The sequence below is a fragment of the Nycticebus coucang genome, chromosome X (genome assembly GCF_027406575.1).
Source record: "Nycticebus coucang isolate mNycCou1 chromosome X, mNycCou1.pri, whole genome shotgun sequence".
Taxonomy (NCBI): Eukaryota; Metazoa; Chordata; class Mammalia; order Primates; family Lorisidae; genus Nycticebus; species Nycticebus coucang.
This window is the reverse complement of record NC_069804.1, coordinates 125655469-125670592: the sequence shown is the minus strand read 5'-3', so window position 1 is coordinate 125670592 and position 15124 is coordinate 125655469. Positions and strand designations below refer to the sequence as shown.

The 15124-nt window shown below is 36.5% G+C and overlaps 1 protein-coding gene and 2 pseudogenes across 1 annotated transcript; all 3 read right to left on the bottom strand.

The window, feature by feature from the left end:
* Positions 1–4756, bottom strand: part of LOC128577004 (transcription factor 20-like) — a 163770-nt pseudogene extending 159014 nt beyond the window's left edge.
* Positions 4757–4766: 10 nt separating this feature from the next.
* Positions 4767–5254, bottom strand: LOC128576663 (high mobility group protein B1-like; annotated as a pseudogene).
* Positions 5255–10520: 5266 nt separating this feature from the next.
* Positions 10521–10835, bottom strand: LOC128577429 (uncharacterized). The gene has a single exon (XM_053579662.1). It carries the CDS (start codon positions 10830–10832, stop codon positions 10521–10523), a length of 312 nt encoding a protein of 103 aa, XP_053435637.1. The 5' UTR covers positions 10833–10835.
* Between the last annotated feature and the right edge of the window lie 4289 nt (positions 10836–15124).

The following is a 15124-nucleotide window of genomic DNA, read 5'->3' as shown; positions in this document are numbered from 1 at the left end:
TTCTCTTTGGGGTAACTTTGGATCATGGGGAGCATCTTTTGCATCCTCTTTGGGGACCCCTCTTGCATCCATGGTTAAGCCATAAACGGCTTATTGGTTTTGTTTTTAGAGTCATATTGAAATAGGTATATCTTTCAAAAAGAAAAGGAATAAAATAATGTCATGGCCATCTTGAAAAACTCCCTTAACCCTTAACAAGCTTAGGAGGCAGAGATCAGACTTTGAACAAAAGTTGAAAATTATAAAAAAACTTTGTGCCTTTCAGTGTGTGCAAGTTACTTATATAAATGCTTATAGGCAAGAAATAACTTTGGCTTAGGCAGGTAAATCCTGGAAAAGTTTGCTAAAAGAGGATGAAGGAACTCTCAACATTAAAATATAATCCCAAAGAATGACTTCTCATGTAAGGTATTTGGTATTGATGGAACATTTAGAATATTCGACATTCATAATAATTAATACCCATATGAAGGTTCAATATTGACAGTTCAAATTCTTTTTCAGTAATTATGCTTAATGCTTCTACAAAGCTTTCTGCTCACAAACCTCAGAGAAGACAAGTAGACCTTCCATCTGATCCTGCAATATTATTACTAGGTATCTACCCAGAAGAAAAAATATTTTACCATAGGGATATTTGTACTAGAATGTTTATTGTACAGCTCAATTCACAATCACCAGTGTGTGGAATCAACCCAAGTGCCCATCAACACGTGAATGGATTGATAAACCGTGGCATATGTATACCGTAGAAATGTATACAGTTATGATTTAATAAAAAAAAAAAAGTGGTGACTTTACATCTTTTGTATTTACCTGTATGGAGTTGAAGAACATTTTCCTTAATAAAGTATCACAAGAATGGAAAAGAAAGTATGCAATGTACTCAATACTAATATGAAACAGATAGAAAAACAACTACAACAACTACGCTCCCACACGAGAGAAAAACACAATTAAATTCAAGTTGGGGGCAGAAGGCAGGAGGGAGAGAGAAGAGGAAAGTAGAGTGGTGGAATGGTAAGCTCTCACCTAATGAGCACAATGTAAGAGTATACTGTACAGCCCCTGGGTGAAGGGCTCAACTACAACTTGAACTTTGCCTGACAAATGAAAACATTATAACCTAATTATCTGTACTCTCATATTAATCTGAAATAAAAAAGTATTGAAAAATATATATTAAACTAAAAAACATTACTAAAAACTTTTAAAATTTCATGACTTTGGGCAAAAATGTTGAGCTTTTGAGAATTAAATCAAACTGTGGCTGCCTATAAAGAAAATGCTTTTTTTATAATCTTGCAATTCATTTTCATCCTCCACAACTCTGTGGTCCATTAACTTCTATTTCCTAACATAACTAGAGAAGCCATTATCTTTACACAATTTCCACATACTCAGTGAGCCTTCTCTAAATGCAACACACAGAATTTGGAATATCTGTTAAAATAATGCTGCAAAGTTCCAGAAAATTGTTCTCCCAAATCGACAATCTACCTCTATGATTTAAAATTTCTGTCTGTCATAGTATTTCCCTTGAAGCTTTGAAAGAGAAAGCTTCATTGATGTTTGTTTCCATAATTGTGGATGTAATTTCTGTGTTTTTAAAAGAAAATGCAAATTTTCTCAGCCATAAACAAGTCTAGTGAGATTTCCTTCACTCAGTTGGGTTGAATTTTAAAGGCAAGCCCAATAGAGATTACTAATTTTGCTGGAGTCACAATGTGATGATGGTGTTGGAGAGCATAATAACAATGATGGCAGGGCGGCGCCTGTGGCTCAGTCGGTAAGGCGCCGGCCCCATATACCGAGGGTGGCGGGTTCAAACCTGGCTCCAGCCAAACTGCAACCAAAAAATAGCCGGGCGTTGTGGTGGGCGCCTATAGTCCCAGCTACTCGGGAGGCTGAGGCAAGAGAATCGCTTAAGCCCCAGGAGTTGGAGGTTGCTGTGAGCTGTGTGAGGCCACGGCACTCTACCAAGGGCCATAAAGTGAGACTCTGTCTCTTAAAAAATAAATAAATAAATAAAAAATAATGATGGCAAAAATAACTTTCATTCATTAAACATATTAATACAGCAGCCACAGTGCAAGATGCTTCTATAGGGGCCAAGGAAAAACTTTCCTTTGGCCCTCTGAAGGTTCTCTAAAAAATCAACTGATAGAAGTCAAATTAATTGGAAAAAAGGCATACAAATTAATTAATTAATTAATGTGCACTCAAGGAACCTCAGAGTGATGACTTCAGCTCTCCAAGGGAGTTTAGAACCTTATGCTATCTTCAGGAACAGAAAGAATGTAGGCTCAAATCATGACAAAATATGTTATGGTGGCAAATTAGACTGTGGGTGAGGGAGGAGATACTTAGATAGCAAAGGTGGTCTTGATTTTCTTCACTTTACTCCTGGTGTCTCATGTTTATGTGGGCTCTGTCTCACATTCCAACATTACCCCTGTCAGCATTTTGTCTCCCATTTGGTAGGAAGCTCATAACACACTTCCCTTCCCACTTATTCACTTTAGCATTACTAATACAAGGTCTGTCACATTCTATGCCAACTGATTATTTCATAAGAAGATTTAGACTCAAACAGGCCTTTTGTCATCATCCAGAATTCATTCCTTTAAAAAAAAAAAGAACACCTTATAATTTACATGCCATAAAATCCATCCACTTAATGTGTACCATTCAATGGTTTTAATAACAATAATAATGGCAGAGCTGTGCAACCTCACTCACCACAATCTATTTTTTAATATAGAAACTATCAACACCGGTCACTCCATTTCCCCCAACAACCCCTTAACCTTAGGCAACCATTTATGTATATTTCCTCTCTGTAAGTTTGCTTCCTCTGGACGTTTCATATAAACTAAACCATACATCTTGGGATATTTTTTGATCAGTTTCTTCCACGTAGCATATTATTTTCAACAGTCACGTGTGTTGGAGAATTTATTAGTGCTTCATTCTTTTCATTGCTGGAAAATATTCCATTGTATAGATATTCCATATTTTTGTTTCATTTGTCAACATTGCTCCCTAAATTAGTCCATGTGACTTTCTGAACTTCAACTGAAAGAGGAATAATGTTTTCAAAATACATAGACTAAAAACATTCAGGTCAAAATGAGAAATGTTGATATTAGTTAATATTTTGGGTACTTTTATAGGTGTAACAAACAGTACAACTAGAATATTATGTGAGACTAAGAAATTTAAAGTTTTTATTAATCCACTCATCTTCTAATTTCCTTTTCCTTTCTAGATGCATAGGACTGACATTACCAAATATATTTGTTTAGTATTATATTTGATGTTAATATCTATAAACCAATATGCATTTAGTATATATTTAATATTAACATATATGTATATTTGGTAATATCAATACCATTATATATGTACATGTATATATAATGATTTTTAAAGACCACTGCACAAATCACTACTAAAAATGTAAATTCATTAGAATGTTTCACATGAACATGGCTCTTATTTTAATAATTAAAAATTAAGTTTTGATTTTCTAGCTGCTATTAAACATGGTGTTAAAGAAAGCTTTTCCTAGGTGATAGTATCATATAAAGCATCTTCTAATCTTTATTGAGTGAATAAAATTTTAATTTCAAATGAAATCATATATAAATGATATAAATATATAACAGGTGCAAAACTTGCAGCATAAATTGAAACATAAGTGCTGTTATTTTCTGCTTAGACTATAGGGTCCTTAAAAGAGATAATGAGAACACGAAGAGGTACGTTTAAAAAACTTAATTAAAGTTTGTGTTTTCCTAACATTTTAGTTGTTTTTTAAGGATACTTTGTTGTCAAAAGATGCTAATGATCATCAGAGCCTTCACCAAGTTGTAATCTTTTTGTTGAAGCAGGGTCTTGCCTGGAAGTTGATATGACTGTTCATTGATGAGGGTGGTGGTTGCTGAAGGTCAGAGTGGTTATGACAATATCTAAAAATAAGGCAATAGTGAAGTTTATCACATTAAATGGACTCTTCGTTAAACAATTCTCTGTTGCATAGGATGCTATGTCATACCATTATACCCCCAGTAGAAACTTTTTTTTTTTTTTTGCAGTTTTGGCCGGGGCTGGGTTTGAACCTGCAGCCTCCAGCATATGAGGCCAGCGCTCCACTCCCACAGGCACCCCCCCTTTTTTAATAAAAAAATTGCATTTACTTAGAAGCATTCAGAATGTCAACAAAACAGATGCAACTTTTTTTACAATTACAACAGAATTGGCAATAGAATGATTATTTCATATAAGCTGCATCAGAGACAACTGAAGATGAAAAGCTACCATCGCCATATATAAATAACTTGTGCTATGCACCAACAAGAACCTGCTTTAAATTTCCATGCCAATTTACAACCCCCAGACTGAACCAGGCAAGGTTAGTGGCTATTGAAAATACCACCAGGACAGGGCTATCTAAGGACACATTTGGTAGTGTGTTAACTATACAAAAAAAAAAAAACAAAAAACAAAAAAAAACACCCTACAGTTTAAAAATAAATTTTACACAGCCTTACATTTCAATTTTTTTCTTTAAAAAGAGTGAATTGTGTACAGGGGATTAAATGCTTTATAGACAAGGGAAAAGCTGCACTAGAACCAACTTATTCATCATCATCTTCAATTCATCCTCTTCATCCATCTTCATCCTCTTCATCGTCTTCTTCCTTCTTTTACTTGCTTTTTTCAGCCGTGACAGCTCCCTTTTTCGCTGCATCAGGCTTTCCTTGAGCTCGGTATGCAGCAATATCCTTTTCATATTTTTCCTTCAGCTTTATAGCCTTCTTTTCATCAGGATACTTGTCATCCACAGCAGTGTTATTTCACATCTCTCCCAGCTTCTTTGCAACATCACCAATGGACAGGCCAGGATGCTCTCCTTTGATTTTTGGGCGATACTCAGAACAGAACAAGAAAAAGACTGAAGGAGGCCTCTTGGGTGCTTTGGGATCCTTGAACTTCTTTTTTGTTTCCCCTTTAGGGGTGATATAGGTTTTCAACTTTCATAACAGGCCTTGTCTGCCTTTGCTATATCTTCACATTTTCATTTCTCTTCAGCAGATAGGGTCTTCTACCTTTCCCAGAACTTCTTAGAAAACTCTGAGAAGTTGACTGAAGCATCTGGGTGCTTTTTGTGCTCTTCCTGACAAGTTTGCACAGAGAAGGCATGTGATGACATTTTACCTCTCAGCTTCTCAGGATCTCCGTCGCCCATGTTTAGTTATTTCCTCAGTGAGGCACAGAGTTGCCCAGTGCCCTTCTGGCTCTCACTTGCCCCCGCACTGTCTTAAGCAGAAGAACCTTTTGAAATTGTAGTTAATCCTCTCAAACCATGCCACTGTTATATCTGCTAAGTTTATGGAATACTTTAAATACTTTGTTTTCATTTCAGTGATTTTCACAGTATCTTCACCAGGAACAGATTCCACCTCAGTAAATCACTTCCTTTGCTCATCCAAAAGGAACTCAACGGTTTTATCACGAGATTGTAGCAATACAGTCACATCTTCAGACCCCACTTTTAATTCCAGTTCTCAGGCTATTTCCACTAGGTCTGCATTTACTTTCTCTGCTGAAGTCATCCATGAGGGTTGTGATCAACTTTTTCCAAACTTCTATTACTGTTGATATTTTGACCTCTTGCAGTAAATCACGAATGTTCTTAATGGCATCTAAAATGCTGAGTCATTTCCATAAAGTTTTCAATTTACTTTGCCCAGCTCCCATAAGAGGAATCACTATCAATGGCAGCTATAGCTTTATGAAATATATATATATATATATATTTTAATTTTCAGATTAATATAAGGATACTTACAATTAGGTTACTTTGTGTTTGTTAGGAAAAGTCCAAGTTGTATTTCTTAAGCAATAGACTTGAAAGTTGAAATCACTCCTTGATCCTTGGAGTTGCAGAATGGATGCTGAGTTAGAAGGCATGAAAACAACATTAATCCTCCTGTACATCTCCATCAGAACTCTTGGGCGAGTAGCTGCATTGTCAATTTGCAATAATTTTTTTTGAAAGAAATCTTTTTTCTGAGGAGCATGTCTTAGTAATGAGCTCAAAGTATTTGGTAAACCATGCTGTGTACAGATGTGCTAGCATCCAGACTTTGTTGTGCCATTTCTAGAGCACAGGCAAAGTAGTATATTTAATGTAATTATTATTGGCCCTAGGATTTTCAGAGTGGTTAGTAAGCATTGGCTTTAACTTAGATTCAGCAGGTGCATTAGCCCCTAACAAGCAGGTCAGCCTGTCCTTGAAGCTTTTAAAGTAGGCATTGACTTCTCTCTAGCTATAAAAGTCCTAGATGGCTTCTTATTCAAATAGAAGGCTATCTGGTCACATTGAAAATCTCTTACTTAGTGTAGCCCCTTCATTCATGATCTTACATAGACATTCTGGATAACTTGCTGCAGCATCTATGTTAACATTTATTCTTAACCTTTCACTCTGTGTTCTAGAGACATTTTCTTTCCTTAAACCTCATCAAGCTTCAAACTTTTCTTCAACCTCTGCAAGCTTCAAACTTTTCTTCTCAAGCTTCTTTACCTCTCAGACTTCAGAGAACTGAAAAGAATTAGGGCCTTGTTTTGGATTGGACTTTAACTTAATGGAATCTTGTGGCTGGTTCAGTCTTTTATCCAGATCACTAATGCTTCCTCTACATCAGAAAAAAAAAAAAAAAGCTGTTTCATTTTCTTATCAATCATGTGTTCTTGGGAGTAGCACTTCTAATTTCCTTCAAGAATTTTTCCTTTGCATTCACAACTTGGCTAACTGTTTGGCACAAGAGGCCTGACTTTCAACCTGTCTTGGCTTTTTACATGTCTTCCTTACTAAGCTTAATGGTTTCTAGCTTTTGATTGAAAGTTTGAGATATACTACTCTTCCTTTCACTGAATTCTTAGAAGCCACTGCTGAGTTACTTGTTAGCCTAATTTCAGTATCATTGTGTTTCAGGGAATATGTAGGCATAAAGACAGAAAGAGAGAGGAAGGAACAGTGAGTTGATGGAGCAGTCAGAACACACACAACATTTACTGATTAAGTTTGCTGTCTTGTATGGGCCCAATTTGTGATGCCCAGAAAGAATTACAATAGTAACTTCAAAGATCACTAACTACAGATACCCAAATCAGATATAATAATCAATAAAAAGTTTTAAACATTGTGAGATGTATCAAAATGTGACAGAGATGTAAAGTGAGCTTATGCTGTTGGAAAAATGATGCGAATAGACTGGCTAGGTGCAGAGTTGCCACAAACCTTCAAGTTGTAAAAAACATAGGATCTGTGAAGTACAATAAAGCAGTAAATGAGGTGTGCCTGTATTAGAAAAGAACACACAAATTTTAAATAAAAACAAAGAAAAATAAAATAAATCTCTTTGAAATTATGAAAACTTTAAACCAAAAGATACACACAAAGTAATATGTGAACAATAAAAAGATTGAGTGGATAGATTAACACTATATTAGTGCTGGGAGAAAACACATGAATAATCTGTTTTTCTCTGATCATTTTCTTATGTGTTGAAAAAGCTTCTACTCAATATAAGAACTTCTATTAGGACTTCAAGAAACCTTTCAATAAAAGAAAGGTTTATACACATACGTATATAGTACATGAATTGTATCAGCTATTTAATATATGCGAGAGAAATTGCATCTTTAGCCATATATTATTTTTTAGGATCAGATAACTAACATTGCTTTGAAAGTAGGATTAGATCTAACTTATATTAAAGGCATAGTTTTTACCTTATTTTATATATCAATATATGACCAGAGTATATCAATCTTCTTAATTTTTTTATTTATTCTAATTCTCAAAATTATGACCTAGTTATTTCCAATATACTTTTCATATTTTTTCAATTCTTCAAAATACTTTATCCCTACAGATATACAATTTTACGTTAAATAAATACAATCTTGTAGAAAAGTGCTTCTCAAACTTAGCCAACATCTGGAAAGCTTTAAAAATTCAGACACTTTAACCACACTCCTAGAGTTCTATATAATTCTTTTTTTTTTTTTTTTTTTGCAGTTTTTGGGCAACAGTGGGTTTGAACCCGCCACTTCCATCCAGCATATGGGGTCAGCGCCCTATTCCTTTGAGCCACAGGTGCCACCCGAGTTCTATATAATTCGTGTGGGGTGTGGTTTGGCATCAGAATTTTTTTTTTCTCTTGCCTCAGCCTCCCAAGTAGCTGGGACTATGGGCGCCAGCCACAATGCCCTACCATTTGTTGTTGTCGTTGTTGTTGTTGTTGCAGTTGTCATTGTTGCTTAGCAGGCCCAGGCCAGGTTCCAACCTGCCAGCCTCAGTGTATGTGGCTGGCGCCATAACCACTGTACTACGGGCGCCGAGCCGCAAAAGTTTAATTATTGAATAAGCGTTTAACCAGAATGTGATGCGCTTCACAGGCAACCTGTTAAGGGGACTTACAAAGTCAGAAAAAAACTCACTCTTTTATATAGTTAAGGAATACAATCTACTTAATATTAGGCAGATTTTGCGATTTGGAATTATATAATAGCAGAAGTTATGGTCATCTCTTCCTGTGAAATTGAGAGAAAGTTATTTCAAAGAGATAGCTCTAAGGTCCTCAAGGAAGCATTCTCAGTTGGAAAGATTTGACCTTACAAAGGTTAACTCTTGGTGAGTCAAGAGAATTGTGTTCTCCTGATAAAAAACAAAAGTGATGGGTTTTGTTTTGCTTAAGAGATGGCCAAGTGAAAATTTAAGAAACAGTTTTCTAATTTTTTCCCAAGCAAAGTTTTGCCTCTGATCATAATCTTCCTTGATTTAATATTTTTCATGTGTTTAAACATACACAAGTCTCTATTACATTTTTGTTTGTTTGTTTGTTTAGAGACAGAGTCTCACTTTATGGCACTAGTGCGGTAGCGTCACAACTCACAGCAACCTCCAACTCCTGGGCTTAGGCCATTCTCTTGCCTCAGCCTCCCAGTAGTTGGGACCAAAGGCGCCCGCCACAACACCTGGCTATTTTTTGTTGCAGTTTAGCTGGGGCCAGGTTTGAACCCACCACCCTTGGTATATGGGGCCAGTGCCCTACCCACTGAGCCACAGGTGCCGCCTTCTATTAAGTTTTAAAATACATAAATCTTATGTTTTCTCTCTGTATGCTATGTATTTCAGCAGTTGCTACTTCAGTTCGTAAATCTGCTGTAGCTTGTTTTCCCCAACACCCACGTTTTCAACTTTTGGCTTTGGGATTTTTTTTTTTCTAACTTCTAAGGCCTCCTAAGGAAGGCCTTCCAGTTTAGAACTGGGTTAATGTCCTTCTCTCGTTTAATCCCTTTCCTCTGTGTACCAAAGGTCACTTTTTTCTTTTATTTTCTTTCTTTCTTTCTTTTCTTTTCTTTCTTTTTTTTTTTTTGAGACAGAGTCTCACTATGTCACCCTCTGTAGAGTACTGTGGTGTCACACCTGACAGCAGCCTCAAATTCTTGGGCTTAAGCGATTGTCTTGCCTCAGTCTCCCAAGTGGCAGGGACTACAGGTGCCCGCCACAATGCCCGGCTATTTTTTGTTGCAGTTGTCACTGTTGTTTAGTTGGCCCAGGCTGGGCTGGAACCCACCAGCCTTAACCACTGTGGCTGGCTCTGTAACCACTATGGCTGGCACTGTAACCACTGTGCTACGGGCGCGGAGCCTCCAATGGTCACTTTTTAATAGTCTTGCTGGGTTGAAGGGTTACCTTGTATACATTTCATCCTATAGAACCCTTCAGCAATGCGACTTCTTTTCCCTTATAGTTAAAAAGCCTTTCAGTACCATCCTATTCTCACCTACTCTCACTGTTTCGTGGGAAATTACCTGTAGTTATTTTCTAAGTACTCTACAAACCTTCCTGATTCAGTGTGCTAATTAGAACCAGAACAGGGATCCAAGGACATCTCAACTATAGCTCACCAATTAACATAGCCAACCACCAGGCCTTGATGTCATCAACAGGCACCCAAATCTTAAAGTCTCTTGTATACTGAATACTCCCTGTCTCATTAACCACCTAAATGAGAAGCGTCCCGTCCATCGCTTTTTATAGCATACACAGGCTAACCAGTCTTCACACAGAGATCGTTTGATGCTGTTTTAACTTTAGTCCACACTTAATACCGTGGATAGTGCTAAGGATTTATAGTACTTTAACAGTAGTATATTAATCTTTTGCTGGACCATAATTAGCCTATCAATCTTTACCTAGCTTGTCGCTACACACACACACACACACACACACACACACACACACACACACACACACACACACACACACACACACACACACACACACACGCCAAGGGCGCCTTGAATTGCCCAGACGCAAAAGAACGAGTAAAACCAGAAAATGCGTTAGTTAATGAGTGTAATGGCTCATTAAGGGAGAATATGGGGGAGGGGGGCTGAAAGGGTCCTTTTGATTGGGAACAGAAGCAAGAGTATAGTTAGCCACCGAAACCATACAAAGTACACCCCCGGTGTTTCAGAGCGTACACGATATCCATTGCGGAAACTGTCTTCCTCTTGGCGTGTTCAGTATAAGTCACCGCGACCATGATCACAGCCTCAAGATACACTTTAAGCGCTGCGCGGACTTCTTCATAGATGAGAGCGGACAGACGTTTCACTCCGCCGCGGCGTGCCAGTCGCCGGATGTCGGGTTTAGTGATACCTTGTATGTTGTTGCGAAGAATTTTATGGTGCCGCTTGGCTCCACCTTTTCCAAGGCCAATCCCGCCCTTGCCGCGGCCGGACATGGTGAGAAAAGCTCTCAGCATCAGGATATCTTGTAACACCTCGAGTGATACAAAGGTACAGCTAAGGCTCAATACCACTGTTCTAGAAGTTTACATACAACATAGGCAAGTTGTTATGGCGACTTCAAGATTGACAAGATATGTCATAATGATATTGACCTACTAGGGCTTATATTTGGGTGACCCCCACCCAAGATGGAAAGTGACGTTGAGAAGGTAGATCTTATTTGCATGAGATCTACTTGGTTTGCTAGAAGACCCAGAATTTCAATCAAATGATGATACTAAGTAGAAATCCAGTTTTTTGTTGCTGTTGTTTGATTAGCTATAATTAAAATACTTTTAAGACACAGAAAATTCTGCATCATTATTCAGTAATGTGAAGCTGTTCATAAGCATGTTCTCGGTTTGGATTTATAGGGCAAAAATTCAGAGGCTTATTACTTCCTATGCGCCATCTGGATAAGTGCCACCAGATGGCATGTGGGTGGCAATGATCATATGGCCTAAATAGAAAATCTCAACTGGGTTTTAGGTAACTAAATGAAAGAGTATTATACTTTCCCAGAGATTTGTGATTTATTTATTGAAATAGAATTATATTAACTGAAACTTAATAGTAAGATCAATGCTAATAATTTTATATTAGATAACACAATACAGGCTTTTTTTTGTTTGTTTGTTTGTTTTTTGTTTTGTTTTGTTTTGTTTGCAGTTTTTGGCCCAGGCTGGGTTTGAACCCGCCACCTCTGGCATATGGGACCAGCGCCCTACTCCTTTGAGCCACAGGCACTGCCCCACAATACAGTTTTGATTAAGATTAATTTCGTTTATTTTTATTTTCAAAATATTTTCTCAAAGTATTTAATAAATTTTCTCACATATAAAAGGCTTATAATAAAAAGCAACAGATTTCTATTCACCATTGGAAAGCACCTCAACTGTTCCTTTGGTATCTTACATGTTTCTTAATTGATCCAGTTGATGAGGATTTAGAGTATTTTGAAAGGAAAGCAAACTTACATCCAGAAGTTAGTGACAATTCCAAAATTACTGCTTAAATGTAACACTACCCCTTCCCTAAACTAGGAAGACATCTTGATTTTATGTTGAAGTTATGTGACATAACTTACTTCTGTACATCTGACTGCATCTTTTGGGAGTCAAAAGCACTACAACATTTCTTCTGCTCTTAAGTCTTTCGTCTACCACAGGCTTTCTTTTTCTGCTAACTGGTGCTTAACTCTTATCATATGATTAACTGTCCTATAATGTACAGTATATTGACTATGATTAATAGTACAATTTCATTGAAATTTGCTATGAAAGTATAGTATTAGTATTAGTATAGTATTACCTCCCCCCACACACACACAAGAGTAACTATGTGTGCTGATGGATGCATTTATTGATTCAGGCGGTAATTATTACAGAATGTATACATATAGCAAATTGTCATGTTGTGCACCTTGAATATACTATGTAGACATTTTTTACCTGTCAATAATACCTCAATAAATCCAGGGGAAAGTACTTATCCTCTGTTTATTTACATAATGTAGAAACTGATTTATTCCATACAGCTTACCAAAATCCAGCGATGAAATATCGATAGGCTCACTTTGCATATGACTACCATTTTTCCCCAATAAGGGATAATTTTTCCTCCTAAGGGAGCTGTGTTTATTCTCCTCCAACAAGATATTACTAGATGTTTCCTGCTTACTTGTATAATGTGCATAAAAAAGTATTCTCTCCATCAACAGTCTAGCAAGATTTATACTATTTTCCAATTTTCCCTTTAGCATACTCTTTATTTATTTTTTATTTCAAATTAATATGAGGGTACAAATTTTTAGGTTACGTTGTTCTCACTTCCAAGGTAAACTTCAAGTTGTAAAAGAACCCTTCACCCTTACATGGTGCACATTAAGTGAGATGCCACCAAATGCCCTCCCTCCTCCTGCCAATCGCCCTCCCTCCTCCCCACTCCCTACTCAGTCTTCAGCCTTGCTAGACTATATTTGTGTTTTGTCATTTGTACCAGAATGTAATTGTTTATATATTGGTTTCATATTAGTATTGAGTACATTGGGTATGTTTCTTTCCAATCTTGAGATACTTTACTAAGAAGTATGTGTTCCAGCTCCATCCAGGTAAACATAAGAGATGTGAAATCTCCATCTTTTTTATGACTGAATATTACTCCATGGTATACATATGCCACAGTTTGTTAATCCATTCATGGGTTGATGGGCATTTGGGTTGCTTCACAACTTGAACATTATGAATTGAGCTACAGTAAACATTCTGGTGCAAATGTTTTTGTGATAAAATGATTTTTGTTCTTCTGGATAGAAACCTCACAGTGGAATTGCGGGAGCAAATGGAAGGTCTACTTTTAGCTCTTTGAGAATTCTCCATACTTCTTCCCAAAAAGGCTGCATTAATTTGCAATCCCACCAGTAGTGTAAGAGTGTCCCCTTTTCTCCACATCCACTCCAGCATCTGCAGTTTTGAGACTCTGTGATGTGGTCTAATCTCACTGAGGGTTGATGATATCTCAGAGTGGTTTTGCTTTGCATTTCTCTGATCATTAAAGACCAGAAGCGTTTTTTGTGATGTGGTCTAATCTCACTGGGGGGTGATGATATCTCAGAGTGGTTTTGATTTGTATTTCTCTAATTATTAAAGACCAGGAGCATTTTTTCCTGTGTTTGGTGGCAATTCGTCTATCATGTTCAGAGAAGTTTCTGTTCAAGTCTCTTGTCCACATAGAAATAGAGTTGTTTGCTCTTTTCTTGTAGTTTAATTTGAGTTCTCTGTAAATTCTAGTTATCAGGCCTTTGTCAGTTTCATAATACAGTATACTCCTTTTAAAAGGTTTTCAAATTGTGAATACTGACCCATTATGATTTTTCTGGTGTCATGACTTGCACAGTCCTCTTTGTTTCACAAACATGGACACACACACACACACACACGTATATATTTGCATATGTAAATTCAATAAAAATCAACTCATTTTAAAATCCAATATTCTAGAATGTGGATATTTTCAAAAACAGATTTAAACAAGGGATCACATTTTTACTACTGAGTTATAAAAAATTTTGTTGCCTAGATTCAATCATGAAAATTTGTCAGAAAGACAAGGAAGAGCATTATATGATGACAAAAGATTCAATTCACCAGGAGATACAACAATTAGAAACATACATGCAGCAAATATTGAAGCACCTAAATATATAATGTAAAAATTGGCAGAACTAAAGTTAGAAATACACAGCAACACAATAGTAGTATATTTCAGTACTCCAATTTCAATAATTGGTAGAGCATCCAGACAGAAAATCAATAAAGAAATGAATGGTATGAAAAATGCTGAGGGCTAGATAGACTTAGCAGACATATGCAAAACTCCACCAAATAGCAGCATAATATACATTCTTCTCAAGCATACATGGAACATCCTCCAGGCTAGGTCATAGGCTAGGTCACCAAACAAATATTAAAACTCTAAGAGGGTTGAAATCATATCACATACTAGAGCTACATTAACAGAAGAGAAACTGGGAAAATTACAGATATGTGGAAAGGAGTATAAAGGCTGCAAAGTGTCAATTATTCAGGATGAATAAGCTCTAGACATCTACTAGTGCCTATACTTAACAATACTGTCTTGTGCCCTTAAAAATTTGCTAAATGGGTAGATTTCAAATTAAGTGTTCTTACCACAAAAGAAAGGTTCTGGGAAGAGGAGGAAAGATCTGGAAGTGATGGATACATTTATTACTTTAATTGTGGTGATGGTATCATGGGTGTTTAGATGTGTTCAAACCTATTGAATAGTGTAAATTAAATATGGACAGGTTTTGTATAATAATTGTACCTCAATAAAGCAGTTAAAATAGATATTCCGTACCCATGTCCTCAAAGTCTTAGTATTTTTAAGATAGAAATAATATTCATTGAACTAAAGAGTTAACGTAATCCCTATCAAAAAAAAAAAAGATTCCGTACAATCCTTGTCAAAGTCGTGTCTGTCTTTTTTGCAGAAACAGATAAGGTGATCTTAAAAATCATATAGATACACATGACCCCCAAATAACCAAAACAGTATTGAAAAAGAACAATGAGGACTAACACATTTAGGTCTCAGAACTTACTACAACGCTACAGAATCAAGACTGTGGTGCTGGCATAAGGATAGGTATATACAAGTAGCTAATAAGCACTCAAAAAGGTGCTCAATGTTATTATTCATTAGAGAAATTCAAATTAAAACCACA